Raw genomic sequence first — 21,132 nt, 5'->3', positions numbered from 1 at the left:
ACATTCCAACCTTCAACTTCTGTCCATTTATTAACCTTCTAACTAGTGCCCAGTTACTCAAAGTGTGGTCTGAGGACCAGAAACATTGGGATTACTTGGGAGCTTGTTAGAAAGGCAGAAATGTGGGTCTAGCCCTGACTCATTAAATCAGAATCTGCATTTTAACAAGATCCCTGAGTGACTAAACACAAATTAAAGCCTGAGAAGCACTGGACCAGTTAGCCAGGTAAATCCCATGTCTTGGAAGGTTAGTGAATACCTGACGACAGCATTCATTGGCCGGCACCGTCCCACAGACAGCTCTGCTTCCTGACCTCCCATCCATACAGCACATGCATGTCAGACAGTGGCTTCGGAAGCCATGGCTGCCCAGTCCACTGCTTCCCAGGAGAAGCCTTTCCAGTTCTCACACAATAGAGCCTTATGGAAGCCCTCCCCAGCGAAGGTGCTGGTGGCTGTACCTTGCTCAGTCCCTGACCCATTCTCACCTCCTTCTTTGCCATCAGGAGGACAGTGTTTCTCAGAGCAGTTCTGATGCTGGCCTGGGCAGCGACCATGAAAGTGACACGCTGACCATCGGTAAGGACTCTGGGGTTTCTTATTCAGGTGGTGCCTGAGCTTCCCCCAGCTGGGCAGAGTGGAGGCAGAGGAGGAGAGGTGCAGAGGCTGGTGGCGCTGACTCAAGGTTTGCTGCTGGGCTGGGACTGGGTGGCTGTGGGCGAAGGGTGCAGCTTGGTGGCAGGTTGGCTTAATGCTTGCTGGGGAGCCTGGGGCTTGGCCTGGGAGCTGGAAGGGCAGTGTCCCCTAGAGGCTGACATGATTGGGGGTGGGTGGTACCTCCTGGGGGAATGGATCTGGCTGGACACTGGAGACCAAGGATGAGTTGCTGAGGGTCAAGCCACAGGGAGGGATTGGAACTCAGTAATGAAGGAGAGCGAGAACCCAGGAGATGGAGAATAGCCTGCTAGGTCTTCTTCAGGAGGTATATATAGGAGGCCGGCATCACAATTAACACTTAGGGAGCAGGAGGCTCTACTGAGTAGGTCTCTGCCCAGTTTTACCAACTGACTTTTTCCAGGGAGATGTCTCTTTCCATGAACTGTTTGATTAGCCCTTTTATTAAGGTAAATAGAAGGAGCCTCCTAAGAAGGTTAGGGAAGGGTGAAGAATCCTTTAACTCAAGTTTTCCATTGAAGAATCATAGAGTTGAGGCAGTAGGCACAAAGCTTTCAACCTCAGAAGTCTTTTTGCACATCTACCCATCTGCCCTTCCATCCTTTCTATACTTCTGTACTGAGAAACTACAGTGTGCCTGGTGTTGATGATAAAAGGGTGAATAAGACCCAGTCCTCACCCCCCAGAAACTCTCAGGCCAGAGATGAACATGTGGACTGACCTAAGTATCTGGAACGTGTCCTGTGTGGCCAGCTGGCTTCTGAGGAGTAGGCAAGGGGAGAGGGTGGAGCATGGCTGGCCTTTCATGTGCAGCCCCTGAGCTGGCTGAGCCATCACTGTGATTTGGTCCCTACAGATGTCTCCGCTATCTCCAGCCTCATCAGGAAGCATGTAGCTGAGGCCCGGCTAGTGGAAGACATTGGGCATGAGCTGACTTACGTGCTGCCCTATGAAGCTGCCAAAGAGGGGGCCTTTGTGGAACTCTTCCATGAGATTGATGACCGGCTCTCAGACCTGGGCATCTCTAGTTATGGCATCTCAGAGACTACGCTGGAAGAAGTAAGTTAAGTGACTGTCAGAGTAGAGTTGAGCCTGTGGTCCCAAGGCCAGACAGGCAGTCTGCTTTTTCCCAGGGGAATAGGATTTCCCAGGGCAGGTTATTGAGCACTTAGGCCATTGATATTGGGCTATTGTTGGCCAAGTTAACCTTTAAATTTGTGGTGTGAGATAACGGGAGAGCTGTATTAGGATTGCTCCCTGGTGTGGCTGTGTCATGGCCATGCATAGGAAATAGCCAACATTTATGGAGAATCTGTGTGTGCCTGGTGTTAAACTGGGTGCATTTTTAAAAAAATAATTGTAACTTAATCCTCATAATATGAAAAAGTGGGCACTCGAGAATGCTGAGCTGAGCATCAGGGATGATTCAGTATGGGCTGCAAAGCCCATACTTTTTACTGTGTAGCGGCACTTCCCTTTCGAGACAGAACATCATAGACCTGGAGGGATACAAAAGTTGTGTGGCCCAGTTGTCTCCAGCCTTGGCCATGCAGCAAAAATCATCTGGAGATATTACTGACAGTAAAATGCCAAGCTTCAGTGCCAGGGTCTCTGAGTCAGAATTTCTGGAAGTAAGGCCTTAATGTCTGTGCTTTTATGACATGCTTCCCAGGCTGTGGTCTGTAGTTCAGCATTTAGAAATCATTGGCTAGTTCACATTCCCTTCTGATATTTGAATCCCTGACATAATATTTCTAGTAATGGGGATTTGATCATTCTGTCTTGGATGACTTACCACAGTGCTAGCTTACTCAGAGATTTGGGGCCATCGCCCTGGAAGAGACCACCTGACAGGCTCCCTGTAGAATCAGAACAAATTTCTTCCACTGTGTGTTCTAATGTCACGCCTTTAATTTGAAAAGGATTGTTTGGATTGATAGTTCTGACTACTGAGGAAGTGTTCTCCAGTTAAAAATGCCTTCACTACCAAGTGACTGAGAAAGTATTATTAATAAAGGAAGCTTTTAGTTTTTGTGTTTAGGGGTTAATAAGCTACTCAGTAATGCAGTAATTGTGGCGGTGATGATTGTTCTCATAATATGGTGTTCAGAATATTCTCACCTCTATTTTTCAGATATTTCTCAAAGTGGCTGAAGAGAGTGGGGTGGACGCTGAGACTTCAGGTAACCCTCTAGGGGAGCCAGATATGCTCTGGGCCACACCCCCTGCAGGCTCACCAGAACTGTGCCTTTCCATTTGACTTGATTTATTGTGTTCTTATTTTTAGTGTATATATTTGTGACAGATGAGAAGGGTTAGTTTTGTTACAAATAAAATGTGGAATCCCTTCCTTTTGCCTACAGATGGCACCTTGCCAGCAAGACGAAACAGGCGGGCCTTTGGGGACAAGCAGAGCTGTCTTCGCCCATTCACTGAAGATGATGCCATTGATCCTAATGATTCTGATGTAGACCCAGGTCTGTTTGGGCAAGATCTGTGTTCATTGTTTGAAAGTGAATTTCTGTCTTGTGTATTCCAACGTTTCCTTTCTATGGCCTTAAGCCCAGGATGATAGATGCATACAGGGTCCAAAGGGAAGGGGGAAGATGAGAAAAGCCATGTTCCCTTTTCCAGCATCGGGCAACCTATCAGTCCTGAAAGAGCCTATCCTCATCACTTTCTTCATTTAGTTGAGCTCTTTCTCTCAAGGTACATATAAAAGGATGTTCTCTCAATCCTCTGAATTCATTTATTATCTTTTCTGTGGAGACCAAGCTTATTGCATACATTAGGTGTTTAATTGTTAAATGAATATTGTTTAAATGGATGAATGGTTTCTAATATGTCAGCGTTTAGAATTATTTCTTCCTTAGACTTAGATATTTTGGACGAGTATATCCCTGTGTGTTTGAGGGGGATGGAGAAAAGGAGACAATAAGTCAAGCAAATACTCTTGAGATGTTAAAGTACCTCAGTTAGGAATCATTAATTTAAGATCCAGAGTTTTATACAGTTGTTAGGAGCAGAAACTTTTCTGTTTCCTAGTCCTGCTCACATGAGTGTGTGGCCCTCATGTTCTTCTCGACTTTATACATTGTCAGTACTTAGATCATTTGAACGTGTCTATCTTTTACCAAAAATATAACGGATGGGAGACAAATCAGCATCTTGTGCTCTCAATTATGTTAGCCTAAACACATAGCATGTTGTGTTTAATATTCTCTAAGAAAGTGAGGATGAGTTGGTTCATCTGAATGACTCTAAATAAAACAGTTACATGTGAACACATCTCTTGGATTGTCTCAAGGCACCTTCATTTCCTGTACTCCTCAGACAAGAACTGGAAGGCACAAACTGCTACTGTTGGACATTTGGAGTCCTAACTTTCCCTCAGACAGATTTTTCCTGAAAGCTCTTTACTTTTGAGAGACTTTTGCTATTAAACACAAGCCTCTCAAATGGTTGCTGAGAATGCTGGAGGGAGGAACATGGTGATGTCAAAACTGTCTGAGATAACAGGTGACCTTCGGTGTTGGCTTCTTGCAGAATCCAGAGAGACAGACCTGCTCAGCGGGATGGACGGCAAAGGCTCCTACCAAGTGAAGGGCTGGAAACTCACACAGCAGCAGTTTGTGGCCCTTCTGTGGAAGAGGTTGCTGATTGCCAGAAGGAGTCGGAAAGGATTCTTTGCTCAGGTGACAAGAGCTGCTCCACGCCTGGGACTCTGGCTTCATGGGTGGGCTGCAGGCTCCCTGACCAGTGGAGGCAGGAGAGGGTCATGGTTAGGAGATGGATGGTAGGTCCAGACTCTGTATTTCAGTCCCAGTTCTGCTTCTGGCCACTCATGCGTCTGCAGGCAAGTTTCTTCTCTGCCTCCATCTACTCCACTTTAGAATGAAGATAACATACCTACAACACGGGGCTGTTAGGAGGATTAAAATGAGTAAATGCTTAGAACGGGGCCTGACATGGAGTAGTGCTGTGTGTATGTGAGTATTACTGTAAAGGATGATAGAAGAGGGGCAGAGTTCAGAAGAACTGGCTGGGCAAATTCAGTTTTCATAACCTGAGAAATGATACATACAGATGCCTGCATGTCATGCTAAGTTGTTGGCTTGCTAACTCTCTTGCTCAGAAGGGATGAAATTATCCTACTCTGTAAAGTCAAGAAGTATAAAGTCAAGAGATTCTTCCCTATAGACTATGTGGATAATGTAAGAGAGTGAGTTTGGAACGTACAGACCTGGATTGAATTCTGGTTCTGCTACTTATGGCTGTGTCACCTTGGGCAAGTTCCTTAGTTTCTCTCAGTTCAACTACCTTGTTAGTTATTTGATGATGATCCTACTACTCAGGGTTGTAACAATAACAAAATGAGATCATTGTCATATAGTGTTTTCCCATAAAAAAGGATTTAGGTAATTCTGCTTTTTGAGGCCATTACATGGTGACAGTGGCTGCTGTTTCCCTTTCAGAGTGTGGGATCTGACTGTGGGTCCTTTAGTCTTGGTCCGCAGATTACAAGTGAGCACACGAGGCCACAGCAGGAAGTGGCTTCACATGGATACGCTAGTGGTAAAGACAGAGCCAGCCTTCAGGTCTTCTGACTCCTGGTCCAGGACTTTTCTCTCAGCCTTTCTCTGAGCTGAGCTGGGCTCCTGGCCCAGTGGGGTCTTTCTCGGGTCTTCAGAGGGAAGAGGACAGGCCCGAGTGTTCTGAGTCACCCTGACGTATGGCCGCTGTTGACTCTGAAGTTTTTAGCTTGGTGCCTCTGCCAGGTGGCCGTGGCCTCTGACCTAGTGCTGCCAGCTTCCAGAAATGCCCCGGAGAGAAGAGGTTTAGGTGTCAGGATCTGCTGCTTCCGGCCTGCCATGAGTGCCTTGGTGGAGCTCTGCTGTGGGCCCTGGACTGCTCATTTGCATGCTGGCTGGTCTGGGAGGCTAGCTGGACTCTTAGGGGCTTGCCCCATGCCCTTCTTTCTAACACATACCCTGTTTTGCAATTTCCTTTCCCCTCTGCCCCTGGTTGTAGATTGTCCTGCCAGCTGTGTTTGTCTGCATTGCCCTGGTGTTCAGCTTGATCGTGCCACCTTTTGGCAAGTACCCCAGCCTGGAGCTTCAGCCCTGGATGTACAACGAACAGTACACATTTGTCAGGTATGTGCTTGCGCCTGCACCCGGGGACAGAAGAGAGCCCAGACAGACCCAGGTGTTTACTGTGCTGAGGGCCAAGGGGTGGTGGACTCAAGACTTACATAGTGGAGTGGATTTTATCAGCTGTCCCAAAGCCCCTGCACAAACTAACATTGGATGCAAAGAACAGCAGCCAATTGAACCTCAAATAATAGACCAGTTCTCTGTTGCCACTTTGGAGCTCCTTTCCTTTTATACTGCTGATATCAAGAACAGTCTTACACGCTTTACATAAATAATCTGCCCTTGGAATACATCTGTGATGAAGCTGTCATGCATTTGGCGTTTCAAAACTATGTTTGAATTTTGGATCACAGGGCTTCCGTACACTGTCACAGCATTACACACCCCCACGGTCTTGTTTGTGCAGGATACAGTTCATGTGTTGATTAAATTATAGATAGTAACTAGCATGTGTCTTTAATGTTTATTTATGTTTGAGAGACACAGAGACAGAGTATGAGTGGCAGAGGGGCAGAGAGAGTGGGAGACGTAGAATCTGAAGCAGCTGTCAGGCTCTGAGCTTGTCAACACAGAGCCCAATGTGGGGCTCTAACTCATGAACCATAAGATCATGACCTGAGCCAAAGTCAGACGCTTAATCAGCTGAGGTGATCCTAGTGTGTATTCTTTAGACACAAATGCCAGCTACTCTGGAACAATCCCGTGCTTCATAGAACAAAAGAATTTCTCTTATTTCCTTAAGCAGAAGTTTTCTTCAGGCTTGTACTATTTGTAGACCAAACAAAGGAAACAAAAAAAATCCATAAATGTGTGAATCCATTCCTCCTCCTCTAGCCCCATGTTTCTTGCCTGTTGAGTCCAGGTTTTATGGAGAACTGTTAAAGTGTTTTTGAAAAACTGATCCTGAATTTCTTCACGTTAAAAAATCCATATGTAAATGTGCATGTATGCATACTGTGTGCACACCCACCCACAGACAACTCCATATGTAGAACTAACACAAACTGCTTCAGAGGGCTGTATGTTATCTTGATCCCAAATAAGCAGTCCATGTCTGAGCTCCTTTGGGGTAGGTTTTGTGTTGATTCACATCTGTTTTAAGAGCTTGGCACACAGCAAGTGGCTAGTGAAGTGTTTAATTTAGAAAACCAATTCCACCTTCCAATTCCTGGTTTTAATGTATTACTAATGGCTGCCTGTCGTGTACCCACAGTAATGATGCTCCTGAGGACCTGGGCACCCAGGAACTCTTGAATGCCCTCACCAGAGATCCTGGCTTCGGAACCCGATGTATGGAAGGAAACCCAATCCCGTGAGTGCCACTCTCCACAGCTGGGTCTTCTTAGGCATGTCACCTGGTTTGATGTCTAATATATTGCCCTTATCAGCCATGATAGATGCCACATTGTGACTAGTATCATTTGTCCTTTAAACTATTTTTTGTTTTTAAAAGGCTGATATAGTAATCCAACCAGACCATCTAGACACAAACATAGCAGACTAGGAGAGTTTTCTAACATCCTTCAAAGTAAATCACTACAGACATTTATTTACTGCTTTAGGGATTAATATTTAATTTAAATAGCACTTCGTACTGATCAAATGCTTTTCCCTTTTTCCTTCCTACCAGCTTCTGTACCTAGCAGAGATAGGCTGCCATTATATGTAATTTGCAGTTTTGCTTATCAGCTTCTTCACTTTGCCAACCTGAAAAGATGTTACATTATCGTGTATTGAAATGGACATGTTCTTCTTTTAGAATTGCATATCTTTGTGCTTTCCTTCAAAATCCGTTTTAAGGAAATAGGCAATGTATGAATAAATGCAGTGAAATACCCATGGGTGTCTAAGTGGGTATGGGGGGAGATGTGTGTGGAGGTCTTTGTGCATAATGACCATGAAGAGAGTTGAATTTCCATGAGGGCTGAACCATGGCCCGGGCAGGTTTGAAGTTCCAGGCTGAGGTCAAATGAGGTTCAAGTAGTTACATCACAGACTCTGAAGAATTATGGAGAGTGAGGGAAGGCAATAGTAAGTTTGGAGAAGGGCTAACTTGAGTTCCAGGTTTTAAAGGCAAGGTACTGACCTTGCAAGTGACCAGTGAGTATAGTGCTCATGCATACAAGGTTTCAGAGCAGACTTCTAGATGGATAGTTACCATGTACTTGCTAGCTCTTATTATTGGATATTTACTAAACATGTGCTGTTGCATAATGCTTAATGGGTGATAAGCCCTAGCAGCCAATATCAGATCCTAAAGAACAAGATGATTCTGATGGAAAAAGATGTGGGGGAAAAAAAAAAAAAAAAAAAGACCTGGAGACATCCTATTTGAAGTCACAAGACTTTTGACTTTGGACAAACCTGCAAGTTGTATAGGCGAGGTAGGAGAATGAGATGAGAAGCTAATAGAGTTAGATGGATTCATTACACATTTGCTGAGCAGTGTGGACTCACACATAGGTGGCAGCCATAGACGAAGCTGGGTCTGGGCTCAGGGAACCTCCAGAGACAAAAGAGGTCAGGCCCCTCTTGCCATCAGAGGGCCCACAGCCTTGGGGGCAAAGCACTGCTGAATGTGTGTTAGGGGTCATGTGATGGATGGGGCCTCGCTCTGGCAACTTCTACCAAATACACATTCTAGGATTTACCTAAAGGGGGAGAACTGAGGGAACTTTGACTGGGACATTGACTGTGGCATTGAGCTTTGTCTCAGCCAGTCAGTTTGTAAAGGCTTTAGAGTGTGAGCTTCAGGAGGTACTGTGTCTTACTCTGACTTTTGCATCAAGTCACAGTGCTTTAGAGAGAACTAGAGAGCAATCCACAAATCTGTTCCTTTGATATTTTTAGTACATTCAAGCATGACATAAAGAATGTGGCTACGCATTAAATTGTAGAATTTCAAACTAGATGAGTTACTAGAAATGACTTTGTTTCAAGATGTCATTTTGTACTTTTAGTGGAGAAGCTAAGACTCGAGAGGACAAGTGTCTTGATGGTCCACAGTGATTCCGAGCTCCAGTCAGGCACAAAGGCCTTGTCTTTTGTCACCTAGCATGCTTGCAAACAATTTAACTCTTCATGTACTGAGCACCCTCTCCCCAACCTCAATTCTCTACTTATTTTAAAACATAAAGTGAATCTTGCCATCTTGCACCAGATTTTCAGCACATTGAGCATAACATGCAGACTCCTTCCCAGACCTGATCATCTGGCAACTGCCTCCCTCCACCCCTCCTCTCCCACTGTGTCCTTCCTAGCTCATCTCGCCCCAGCCACACTGCCTTCCTCCTGTTCCTCAAACATGGAGAGCTCATTTCTTTTGAGGGACTTTGTACCTATACTTTCTATTTCCTTTGCTTTTTCTTTATCCCTAGTCTTTTTCTGGCTTCTCTTTCTAATCATGTATGTATGCCTTGGAAGAAGTATTACCCTCTTAGGGAGAAGTAGTCCTTTCCCCGCCCCTCCCCCCCCCCCCCCCCCCAATTCAGTGTCCTCTTATTTGGCTTTATTTTTGGCTAGGTAACATTTATTTATTGCCAGATTCTAGCACAGGAATGCCAGCTCCATGCAGGCAGAGACTTTGTCTTGTTCATCCCAGATTCTCAAATGTGTAGAATAGTCTCTGGCATGTAGTAGATGCTCAGCGAGTATTTGTTGAGTGAACACAGGGCAGGAGACCACCATCTGGTGGATTGGATTCACTGGAGTTTGGTAGGTGAGCATTTAGGGCCTCTTTGTGTTCCATCATCCTGAACTGCAAAGTAAGTTTGCGTCTCACAGGTCTGTGCAGAGATCAAACAAATGGTAAGGGGATAGATGCATGTTTGCGGTTGTTATTGATTGATCTGTGCTCCTGAGGCACCAGGAAAGGCCAGGCCCTCTCAGGTGACGCTACTGTTGATGTCTTCCCTCTGCAGAGATATGCCCTGCTCTGTGGGGGAGGAGGAGTGGACCACCGCCCCGGTTCCCCAGACCATCACGAAACTCTTCCAAAATGGGAACTGGACGATGGAGAACCCGTCACCCTCCTGCCAGTGTAGCAGCGACAAAATCAAGAAGATGCTGCCTGTGTGTCCCCTGGGGGCAGGGGGGCTGCCTCCTCCACAAGTGAGTCAATCTCCGTGTGATGAGCAGATGGCGGTGCAGGGTGGGTTGGGGCACTTCTGTTAGGAAGAAGGAATGGATGGCATATCATGTCAGGGCGTTGTCTTTCAGGCTGGATCTTAATTGTATGGGGAAAAGCATGTAAGTTTTGAGGGGAAGGCGCTGGTCCATAAGCTTCTATCTTAGCTTAGCTTGTTTCTCTAGTTTGAGAAAAGGCAGCCTAGTGTGCTCACTTGTTTGAGTTAAAACCAGAACCCAACACTCGGGATCAGTGGGCTGTGGAAGACACACTCTGGCTTCTCCCACTGAGGTAGTGTGACAGAACATAGTGACAGACCTGGCTTCAATCCGGTCCTGCCACAGATGAGCTGGTGACCTCGGACAGGCCCCTCAGTGCCTGGACCTGTTTCCTCACCTCTGAGTTAGGGAGGCTGGCCAGTGAAGCTTCTGTGTGTCTTAAAACTCTGACATTCTCTGAGACTGAATGTAGGCAGCAGTCGTGAGCCTTTTTTCTGAGAACAGTTTCAGAAAGAGGCTTGCTTGTGATCTCCCTCTGCTGCTGTGTCAGCATCCAAGTTGCAGGGTGAGGACAAGCACATTTAAATGGGTGTGAGAACTTAAAGATGTCCTGGTTGCTTCTTCCTAAAACCACAGCTAATCTGTTAATCAGTAAAACTCCAGTGAACAAAAGAATTTGCTGGGCATAGTCAGTGATACTGCTCCCTGAACACTTTTGTGACTATAAAGAATCATATTCTACTGTCTATTGTTTAGCAGTTGAGAATAATTTCCTGGGAACATCTTGGCTTGGCAGAAGGGCATGGCCAATGCTGAGGGCAGAATGGACCAGTCCTTGGTGTTTGGATGATGGTAGTGCCTGGAGTCTGGTCTTTCTGTGGTCCATGTTTGGGTGATATGTGTCCTCTAGTCTTTGATTTTTTTTTTTTGTTTATTTGTTTCTGTTCCAATTGTGGTCCATAAAGACACTTATGCTTGTTTTTTCTGTGATGACAGAGAAAACAGAACACCGCAGACATCCTTCAGAACCTGACAGGAAGAAACATTTCGGATTATCTGGTGAAGACCTATGTGCAGATCATAGCCAAAAGGTCATTATTTACTAAACCTGGCTCTTCCTGAGTAGGGGAATTATAGGTCTAAAAATAGCAGGTTGGTTATGTGTGTGGGAGGGTGGGGGTGGCGGAGACATCAAATTTTGACCTAATGTTGGCTTTTGGTTGTTTAGGATTTTCTCCCAAGCTAAAGGTAAGGATTATGAACTTTTAGTTGTCAGCATCAACATTAAGGCTGCCCAGTATAATCACAGTGCTGTGCACTAGAAAAGTTCTGGAGTTCACATGTACACTATTGTGATTACAGTTAAAAATACTGTATTCTATACTTCTAAGTTATAAAGAAACTAGATCTTAAATGTGCTTGCCACAAAAAAAGAGACAGTAATTACAGGACATGATGGAGATGTTAGCTGACAGCACTGTGGTAATCAAAGTGTAATATATAAATATGTTAAATCAAACTGTTATATACCTTAAACTTGCACCTGGTTGTTTGTCAATAAAAAAATAAATCTGGATTCAAATTTGAATTATACTTATTATCTGTTTTACCAAGAGCAACCAGTTTTCCTTTAAAAAGCCTTAGTTTGTAGATTATGTGAGAATACTGTTTCTCTTACTACTCCATGGTGCAGATTAAATGACATGATATATGTCAAGGGACTCTCATAAATGGAATGATTGATAGTATTGATGATATGTAGCACTATGAAGTGAGCTCTGGGCCAACTCAATGGCCTGACTTGTCTGTGGAGACTTGGAAGAGCCATGAAGGTTCCTGGGGCATCACTACACAACACCGAGTACTTAACTTGATGCCCAGGAAATGATCATTCTGGTTTCCTTTTGGTTTGTTGAGCCTCTCTGTTAGGTATTCTCAGTAATTTTAAATGACAAGAGTGTGCTTGAATGAAAATTCAATGTGAGTTTGATAATGATAATTACTGTGAGTTTCCAAGAATGAGAAATAACCTTTCCATGTCCTCCATAGCTGACATATTACCTTAAATTCAGTAAGTTTCAGGGTGCCTCTCTGGCTCAGTTGGTAGAGCATTTGACTCTTGATCTCAAGGTCATGAGTTTGAGCCTCTCTTTGGGTGTGGAGCCTACTTAAAAGGAGTTAAAAAAAAAATCTATTAGTTCAGTCACATTAGGTTTTGAATTGGTTCAATCCAAAGCATGATTTTCATATAAACAACATGATGGTTTTAAGATGAGGAGGAAAAGACACAGTGACTGGGGCATCCTGCCGTAGGTACCACTCCCTCAATACCAGCCTCTTCACAGGATTCTTTCCATCTCTGCTTGTTTCCTCGGGTAGATAGTAACTTTTGTGTCATCAGGAATAGGATCAATGATTCTTCAAACTGATTTTTGGTTTCTTTTCTTTGGCTTCTACAGTTTAAAGAACAAGATCTGGGTGAATGAGTTTAGGTAAGTTGATCTCTTCCTGTGCCTGCTTTTATTTTTTCTGGACTCCTGTAGTTCAGAAGGATGACTTTGATCCAGGTACCCCAGATGCCAGGAGGCTGGGGTGTGGGGATTGCTCGGTGCTCAGCTGCCTCTTCAGATGCCTTTGAAAGATGTGGCATTCTGATCCCCATGAGGAGATTCAGCGGCGTCTCAGAGGTCTCTACGGATTTTACAGGGAAGCACACTGTTGTGAGGGAAATAGCTTATGCTCTTGGCACATTCCCAAGGGGTCCTAGGGACTCTAGGACAATTTTTCAGACCTTTAGAATGAGACCAAGGTCTTGGATGAAATAACAGGCATCAAAGTTACTTATTTTCACAGTATTTGAACTCCTTTATCCTTGTAGGTTTTGAAAGAACAGGTGGCCCTAGGGAAGAAAGGAAGGAACTTCAATGAATCCTTGAAGCCAATTTGTATTTACTAAAGAATGAGATACCTTATATGGCTGCCTCAAAACTTAGCTCCGTCACTGCTTCCCACTTTTCCTCTTTGCCTTTTTCCCAAGGGCCAGCACCCACAGATCTCTGCACAGAGCAGATGCAGACTGGGGACCCCTAAAGTAGTCTTCATGCTAGGAAAGAGCCAAGTCCTGTCTGTAAGCCCTCCTCCTTAGGCTACTCTGCTCAGTGTCCCTCCTCTAACTCCCCATCTGCTTGTCTTGAAACCCAGACCCCTGCCCAGATACGCACGTGTAGGCCTGGGCCATCAGGCTGTGAGATGAACGACCCTTCTTAATGCCTCAGACATCTCACTCTGTGTGTAATCACATATAGGTCCTTCCCACTTGTGCAGGAACCATGAGTTAAGAGATTGCCAGAATTCATTAGAGGAGGCCAAGATACAGTTTTCTCCAAGTCTAGCTTCAGTCCTGTTTTTGATTAAGCAATTCACCTACATGAAGCATGCACACATTCATGGGATGTCTGCTGCTCAGTGATAACTGTGTACCATGCTGTATTCTAATGCCAGGCTCTTCTTTTAGGTACGGAGGGTTTTCCCTGGGTGCCAGTAATTCTTATTCATTCCCTTCAAGTCAAGAAGTTAATAATGCCATCAAGCAAGTGAAGAAACACTTGAAGCTGGCCAAGGTATGGTATCCATTCTAGGACATGTCAGAAAAATGGGCCTAGAGTTGCTGCTATGTGGGAATAGTTGGCAGATAAATTTAATCACCCAACTACTTACTGTTTTTAAAACTTGTGATACAAAGCCATTGTTGGCATTTACTGATCTTGTGCCAGCCAAGATGAGGCTATACAGTGTATGTTTAATATCTGAAAACATAGGTCAAAAAAATTCAGAGATTTAAAACACTGAGAATAACTTCAGTTCATGAATTTAGCCATAGGCAAATAAACTGGGCTTCAAACATAATTTTCTAAAATAATCACTGGTTAAACAGGAAATGAATTATTTCCTTAAAGCTGGCAGCAAGACCTCTATAAAGCACCCACTTGATTTCTCAGTACTTCTGATTTCCTGTTTTTATTTTTTTATTAAAAGGCTGTTTTTAAATGGTTGTTTACTTTTGAGAGAGAGATAGACAGCAGGCAAATGGGGGAGGGGCCAAGAGAGAGGTATACACAGAATCCAAGGCAGGCTGCAGGCTCTGAGCTGTCAGCCCAGAGCCCGACTCAGGGCTTGAACTCAAGACTATGAGATCATGACCTGAACTGAAGTCAGCCGCTTAAATGACTGAGCCACCCAGGTGCCCCTCCTCCCAAATTTTTTTATGTTTATTTTTGAGAGAGAGAGAGAGAGAAAGCATGTGAGCAGACAGGGGAGGGGCAGAGAGAGACACAAACACACACAGAATCCAAAGTGGGCTCCAGGCTGTCACCACTGAGTCCAATGTGGGGCTCGAATCCATAAACCACGAGATCATGAACCAAACTTGGATGCCTAACTGACTGAGCCACCCAGCCACCCCTCTGGTTTCCCATTTTTAAATGAGAATTGAGGGGTCAGATGACATGCACTCCAGGATCATGGGCAGCCATGATAGTCCTAGAGTCTTATCTCCATTGTTGAGGCACGGACCCCACGTGTCCAACACATCGGCACACTGAGTGTAGTTCTGGGTCCTAGGATGCCAAGAGAACACTTGGGAGAATCCTCACCACCCAGTTAAAGTGAAACATCTGCATCTTGGGACTTTGAGTCACTGGACGTCCCTGTGACTCCTTCAAGACTTGTGGTTTTTTGGTAGAATGAATGCTTTAGATTTCTGGTCACTTGTTTCTTGGGCACCAGTTATTCAGTGACTTCAAATCTATCTCACTTCAGTGAGCAAGGCAGTAAGATGTTGCTCCTCACATGGTTGTCCCATAGCCCTTCCCTGTGAACCATCCCAACTGAGGCAGGTTTCTGTTGTTCACAGGACAGTTCTGCAGATCGATTCCTCAGCAGCTTGGGAAGATTCATGACAGGACTAGACACAAAAAATAATGTCAAGGTAAAGCCCTTTGTTCAAGTAGCTTCTTGATGAACAACTTATAATGTTGACAGGTGTATTCATGACAGGAAAGAGCTACTAGTTTTACCACGGAGGCCATATAGTATAGCAGTGAAGAGAATTTGCTTTGCCACAGACATGGCAAGTGAACTGTTGTGATCTTGACTACGTTACCTAACTATCTAAGCCTCAGTTCACTAATCTAAGAAAGGGAGACCGTAATCATGGCTACCTTAAAGCTGTGGTGAGGATTGAGTGAGTTAAAGTTATAGGGTAGTTGGCATGGTGCCTGGCCTTACGGGTTCATGCTCTGTATACCCTGGCTGCTGTGATTACTTTGCCATGTTCTTGGACTATAATGTTTTATCTTGGTGTATGACTGTAATTCCTAAAATTCATGCCCATGTTTTCTGTATGTCCATCTACCTCTGGGAGCAGGATTTGGAAGCATTACTTCATACCTGGTGTATTTTATTTTAGGTGTGGTTCAACAATAAGGGCTGGCATGCCATTAGCTCTTTCTTGAATGTCATGAACAATGCCATCCTCCGGGCCAACCTGCAGAAGGGAGAGAACCCGAGCCAGTATGGGATTACTGCTTTCAATCACCCTCTGAATCTCACCAAGCAACAGCTCTCAGAAGTGGCTCTGTAAGTGTGACTGTGTCTGAATGGGTGGGGTAAGAGGACAAGAGGGTGTTGGTGGACTCCTGGAGTAGAGGAAGTACAAAATTGGTTCTCGAGTACCAGCTGAGGTCACAGTTATATTATGGTATATCTGGGTTAATTCAGGTTCTGGGCAGACAATGATCAATTTATGAATTGGCTGACAGGGATTAAACTGCAGAAGATAAAGGACTCTGATGTCTAAAAACCATTACATTTAGTAAATTGTCACTAAAATCCCAAAATATTTTATCTCACTAACCGGTGTGCCTGGGTGGCTCAGTCAGTTAAGTGACCTACTTCGGCTCAGGTCATGATCTCGCAGTTTGTGAGTTGAATCCCCAAGTCAGGCTCTGAGCTGTCAGCACAGAGAGACTGCTTCCAGTTCTGTCAGCCCCTCTTCCTCTCATGCTCTCAAAAAATGAATAAACATTAAAAAAATAAATTAAAAAATGGTTTTATTAGTTTTGAAACCACTGTTTGTAAACTTGGTGAGGCATACTCTTATCAGCTTTTTAAAAATTTTTTATTTTTTAATATAATTTATTGTCACATTAGCTTCCATACAACACCCAGTGCTCATCCCAACAAGTGCCCTNCTCAGGAGTAGAACCCAGTGATTTCTGTTACATGTGACACCCAATGTTCATCCCAAATAGTGGACTCCTTAATGCCTGTCACCTATTTAACCCCCCCCCCCCCCCCCCCCCCCACCGTCAACCCTCACTTTGTTCTTTGTATTTAAGTATCTGTTATGGTTTGCCTCCCTTCCTCTCTGTTTGTAACTTTTGTCCCCCCTTAATTCTTGAATTGTGTGTGTGTGAAGTTTAAAACTGGTATAATGTAGCTTAAAGTACATAGCCTTTGGAATCAGAGATCTGTGTTTGAATCTGGCTTTTAAATTTCTAGATGTATGATGTTAAATGAGGCAATTCATGTAAATTGCCCAAGTCTAGCAGTCAGCATTGTTGATATCACGTTGGATTCTTTCCTGTATATGGAGCGTGGCACAGCTATTTCTGCTGAACTCATATAGATTATCAATATATGTCACTAGGATCTTTATACCAAACTTATATAAAATTAATATATATATAAATAGATTATATTATATCCTTCTTAATAAACATATAGTTCTTAGAATAAGAATCTGATAGAATTTTTGTTATGCGTTACATAGACCGCACACTATTGTTTTCAAATTTATTTATAGCCAGAAATTAACTTATTTGAATAGGTTCACACTAATATTTCTGCTTTATTTAGTTTTCAAGATACAGTAGTCCTATATGTGTAGAAATTTACAACTTAATGCTCTTAAGAGTCAAGAAAGGAAGACCAAAATGAATGCCATTTGGCCATTAGACTTTTTAAAATAATTACACTATGGCAATGGGTTCTTTTTTGCCTCACTGAAATCAGTTTTGCATTTTAATTATCAGTATTTTTTTTTTTTAGTTGAAAATAATCATCTTTAACCCTGACTGAAATTCATTTTGTGAACAGATATTTTCCCCCCAGGCTATGCCCCAGATCTCAGACACTTGTGTGTGCGTATGTGTGCGGTATGTACATGCACATGTATCTTGCTTGATTGGGTCCTCAACTGCATCAGCGGCCCCTCATAGCCTCACTGTCTTTTGTTTGCAGGATGACTACATCAGTGGATGTCCTTGTGTCCATCTGTGTCATCTTTGCAATGTCTTTCGTCCCTGCCAGCTTTGTGGTGTTCCTGATCCAAGAGCGGGTCAGCAAAGCAAAGCACCTGCAGTTCATCAGTGGAGTGAAGCCTGTCATCTACTGGCTCTCCAATTTTGTGTGGGACATGGTAAGAACTCCAGTCTTCTGCTGTTTTATAAATCATTAGGACTGTGGATTGGATGAAAGAGCCCCTCTGGCTTTTCTAAAAGTGTACAAGCTAGTCAAAGATGAATGAAAAAGGAAAAGGCAGAGGCAGTTATATACTCTCATGACACTAAATAACTAAATATGGCATCAGATACAGAGCTGATCTCCCACCAGAAAGAAAAATCTGCCTACACTGCAATTAATACCACTGCCACTTCCTAAGTGACCCCTTTTCAAAGTAACGTCAAGCTGGAAGACTCTTAATCCAAACTCCATTGCCTCTGCCTTGTCTGGTAGATTTTCACCTCCAGAATCAAGGTGTTCTTTACCTTAGTAGGGAATCCATCTTTCAGTTGAAAACTATACATTTTACCCAAAAGCTTATCCATCCATTTCAAATATATTTTTGTGCCAGGTCTAATACAGTGCTTTTGTTCAGATCAATATGGAGGACTTAAAAGAATTCTGAAGTCCTAATTTTTGTAAAGTGGAGTTGAAGTATATCTCCCTTGACTTCCATTAATCGTAAGCCACACAGAACAAATTTAATTCTTCTCCCACTGCACAGCCCTTCAGGTATTCGAAGACAACTTTCATTTAACCCATCTCTTCCCCAGATAAGATGATCTATATGAGGACACACTTTGTAATCTCTAAAGCGCTGTACAAACATGAGTGATGATGATGGTGTCTGTTCTGATTATACCAACCCTCTCAGACTTATCACTGTTCTGATATGTTGCCTTTCTATGGCCATGTTCCACGTTGTTAATGTTCCTTTTGAAAAGGCAAGCCGAAAACTAACCTTGTGTTCAGGCTGAGGTCTGAAAGGTTACAAATCTAGAGAGAGTTGATCTTTATCCCATACTTTCATTATTCAGCCCACAGGTATTGCATGGGGAAGTAGCACTGTCTTGATGGTGACTTGGTAGTGAACTGCAATTTCCATTTCATAGAATGATTGGTGAATGGAGTCTCTTTCACTCTATACTAATGCAGTTGACTTTTTGAACCTAAGCTTTATATCTGTCCCTATGATACAGCATCTTGTTTAGCATCCATCTGGTTTTGTTTTTATCTTGATCCAGTGATTACTTCATTCGGTAAACACATACTGAGTGCTCACTATGTATCTGACTGTGGCAGGCACAGGAGGCTCAGAGATGGAAGATCAAGTCTGACCGCAGAGCTATCACTTATCTTCATATGTGTTATGTGTCCCCCACCCCCACCCCACCCCTGCTTTAGAGACTCTGAAATTCACTAAAAGCATGCCTTCACCTAAGTTGTTGATAAACTACTGGGAAGGATGGGATTGAGGCAGAGTCCTGCAGTCTGAAGCTCAAATTCTTTTAACAGCCAACAAGTCCACTATCACCTCCCTGCCTGTGCTTTGGTCTGCCAGCTATGAATTCTCATAATTGTCCTATAGTCAAGTCTTTATATCTGCATTTTAATGCTTGACACACTGTCAGGACAGACTTTAAAATTACTCTCAGTGTGATGAAACCATTCTGACATTCATGTTATGAGGTAAGCACTTATAAATAGATTACATGTGAGATTGAAGTTGGGCAGACTCTAATATAGCATTAATGGTGAAACACACAATCATCTTTGGGAAGACTAATGGAAGCTTATTTGCTGCCTGTGAAATTGTAATTACTCTGACTGGGAATCCATTGTTCAGTATAAGTTTACTGAGCGTGACACCTTGGCTTAGCTGTTGGAAAGACAGAAAGGGCATGCAGTTTATAAAATCAGCCAAGGGTAAAATGCTTGTCAAAATGTATTGTCCAGTATTTTGATTAATGCTTTATGTGGCTTCATTAATTCAAAGTTATTCTCCCAATATGTTTATCTGCCCTTTCTTGTCCTATGATGGTGAAGACTTGAGATGTGCTATGACTCTGACTCAGGGGTGAACCTTATTTCCTTGTTTTTCACTTTTAGTGCAACTATGTGGTCCCTGCCACGCTGGTCATTATCATCTTCATCTGCTTCCAGCAGAAGTCCTATGTGTCCTCCACCAACCTACCCGTGCTAGCCCTTCTACTTTTGCTGTATGGGTAAGGCATCTGTGGATGGGAGTAAGGCATATAGTGCCCAGTGTCCAAGGAAGGCAGGGGACACCCAGTGGACATTTGTCTTTGTGCCTCACCAGGTGGTCGATCACACCTCTCATGTACCCGGCCTCCTTCGTGTTCAAGATCCCGAGTACAGCTTACGTGGTCCTCACCAGCGTGAACCTCTTCATCGGGATCAATGGCAGCGTGGCCACTTTTGTGCTGGAGCTGTTCACCAACAATGTGAGTCTGCAGAAAGAGCAGCTCCTGTGGGGATGAGCATCTCTGCGAGCCAGAGGACAACGTGGAATAATGATCTAACACCACTTGTCTGTGGGTGTTGACCCCGCTGACCACTCCATCCTTTTCCAGAGTGTTTCCCCACTGGGTTTGAATAGCATGTCTTTCTCATCTTTTTCCTTATATTTCTTAGATTGATCAAACCCTTGAATTTCTTTTGACAGGTTCTTTGCTGTTCCCTGTATTTGGTCCTGTGCGATCTTTGCTTTCCACTTGAGATGCTATCTCTGTGTGATGCCATTCATTCCCGAGGCTTTGACCAACCCCCTCTCTGTGTCTTACATAGTTATCTCCCACATCTATGCCTTTAACCCTCATTGTTCCCTGAAACTCTAGTCTCAGGTTTTCACTTGCCTAGCAGATGGCCCCAGTTCGATTATTTCTAGATGCCCCATACTTGACCTGTCCTAATTATCTTTTCTTTCAGAACCTAGTACTTCTCTTGTCATTCCTGTCACACTGGATGGCATTCCTATCGATCCAGTCACCCCAACTGGCAGTATTAGAGTCATCGCAAATGCTTTGTTTTTATTATGTCCCACATTGAACTGTTTATCTTGTCTGGTCTTCTTGTTCTAGATATCTTTAAGGGCCTCTGTCCATTCCTGTTGTCATTGTCTTTGTCCAAATACCTTGACTTAGCATGCGAGGACTTTAGTGGTGCATAGCTCTTCCTGGCCAGATCTCACCACACCTTTTCCCAAGGCTCTGTAGCTTCAGCTGAGTTTGTTGTTGCTTTAACTCTCCATGCTGCTGTAGGCCTGATTTCTTTTATCATGGTCTGGTAGTAATCTCACTAAGCCTTCAATATTGCGCTCAAATGTGAAGCTTTCCTTTACCTGCCCAGTGTGAGGTGTTCTCTCCCCTGTGCTCCTCAAATGCTCAGTTCATGCCTCCAGTACAACAGCTATTCAGTTATGTAGTAATTTCCTCAGAGTAGAGATTGTTTATTAACCTTGGCCTCCCCTGTGCCCTAGCACAGGGCATCCAGCACATGGCAACTTAATTGTTGGATAATTTGGGCCACTGACTTGATGTGTACAAGAAGAATTTTTAAAATTCTAACAAAATCCTGAAACTGAAATAGTGACCCAGACATAAGCAATTTGCTTTGAAACGCTAAGCCAGTATTTTATTATGGTTTTGCTTCTGATTAAACATAACTATGTTTCCAAATTTCGCTCATATTTCTACATATTTATAGCATTACCCCAAATTTTCTTTTTCTTTTTTTTTTACTTCAGATTTTCTAAGGAGGAAATTTTATTACATTTTATATCATCAACTATGGCTGTTGCTATTTATTGGTG

General features: G+C 43.6%; 1 protein-coding gene across 1 annotated transcript in view; it reads left to right on the top strand.

Moving 5' to 3' along the window:
- ABCA1 (ATP binding cassette subfamily A member 1) overlaps positions 1-21,132 on the top strand; it is a 133,146-nt gene that overhangs the window by 97,687 nt on the left and 14,327 nt on the right. Inside the window, exons 24-39 of the mRNA XM_039240113.1 lie at positions 507-579; positions 1,532-1,734; positions 2,810-2,858; positions 3,039-3,152; positions 4,222-4,370; positions 5,707-5,831; positions 7,045-7,143; positions 9,752-9,941; positions 10,953-11,047; positions 12,416-12,448; positions 13,471-13,576; positions 14,869-14,943; positions 15,424-15,593; positions 17,259-17,436; positions 19,410-19,525; positions 19,621-19,765. Coding sequence (XP_039096044.1) covers positions 507-579; positions 1,532-1,734; positions 2,810-2,858; positions 3,039-3,152; positions 4,222-4,370; positions 5,707-5,831; positions 7,045-7,143; positions 9,752-9,941; positions 10,953-11,047; positions 12,416-12,448; positions 13,471-13,576; positions 14,869-14,943; positions 15,424-15,593; positions 17,259-17,436; positions 19,410-19,525; positions 19,621-19,765 — 1,920 coding nt within the window. The remainder of the gene's footprint in view (positions 1-506; positions 580-1,531; positions 1,735-2,809; positions 2,859-3,038; positions 3,153-4,221; positions 4,371-5,706; positions 5,832-7,044; positions 7,144-9,751; positions 9,942-10,952; positions 11,048-12,415; positions 12,449-13,470; positions 13,577-14,868; positions 14,944-15,423; positions 15,594-17,258; positions 17,437-19,409; positions 19,526-19,620; positions 19,766-21,132) is intronic.

The sequence above is a fragment of the Hyaena hyaena genome, unplaced genomic scaffold (assembly GCF_003009895.1).
Source record: "Hyaena hyaena isolate Hyena2069 unplaced genomic scaffold, ASM300989v1 scaffold_6, whole genome shotgun sequence".
NCBI lineage: Eukaryota > Metazoa > Chordata > Mammalia > Carnivora > Hyaenidae > Hyaena > Hyaena hyaena.
This window is presented reverse-complemented; position numbering and strand designations above follow the sequence as displayed.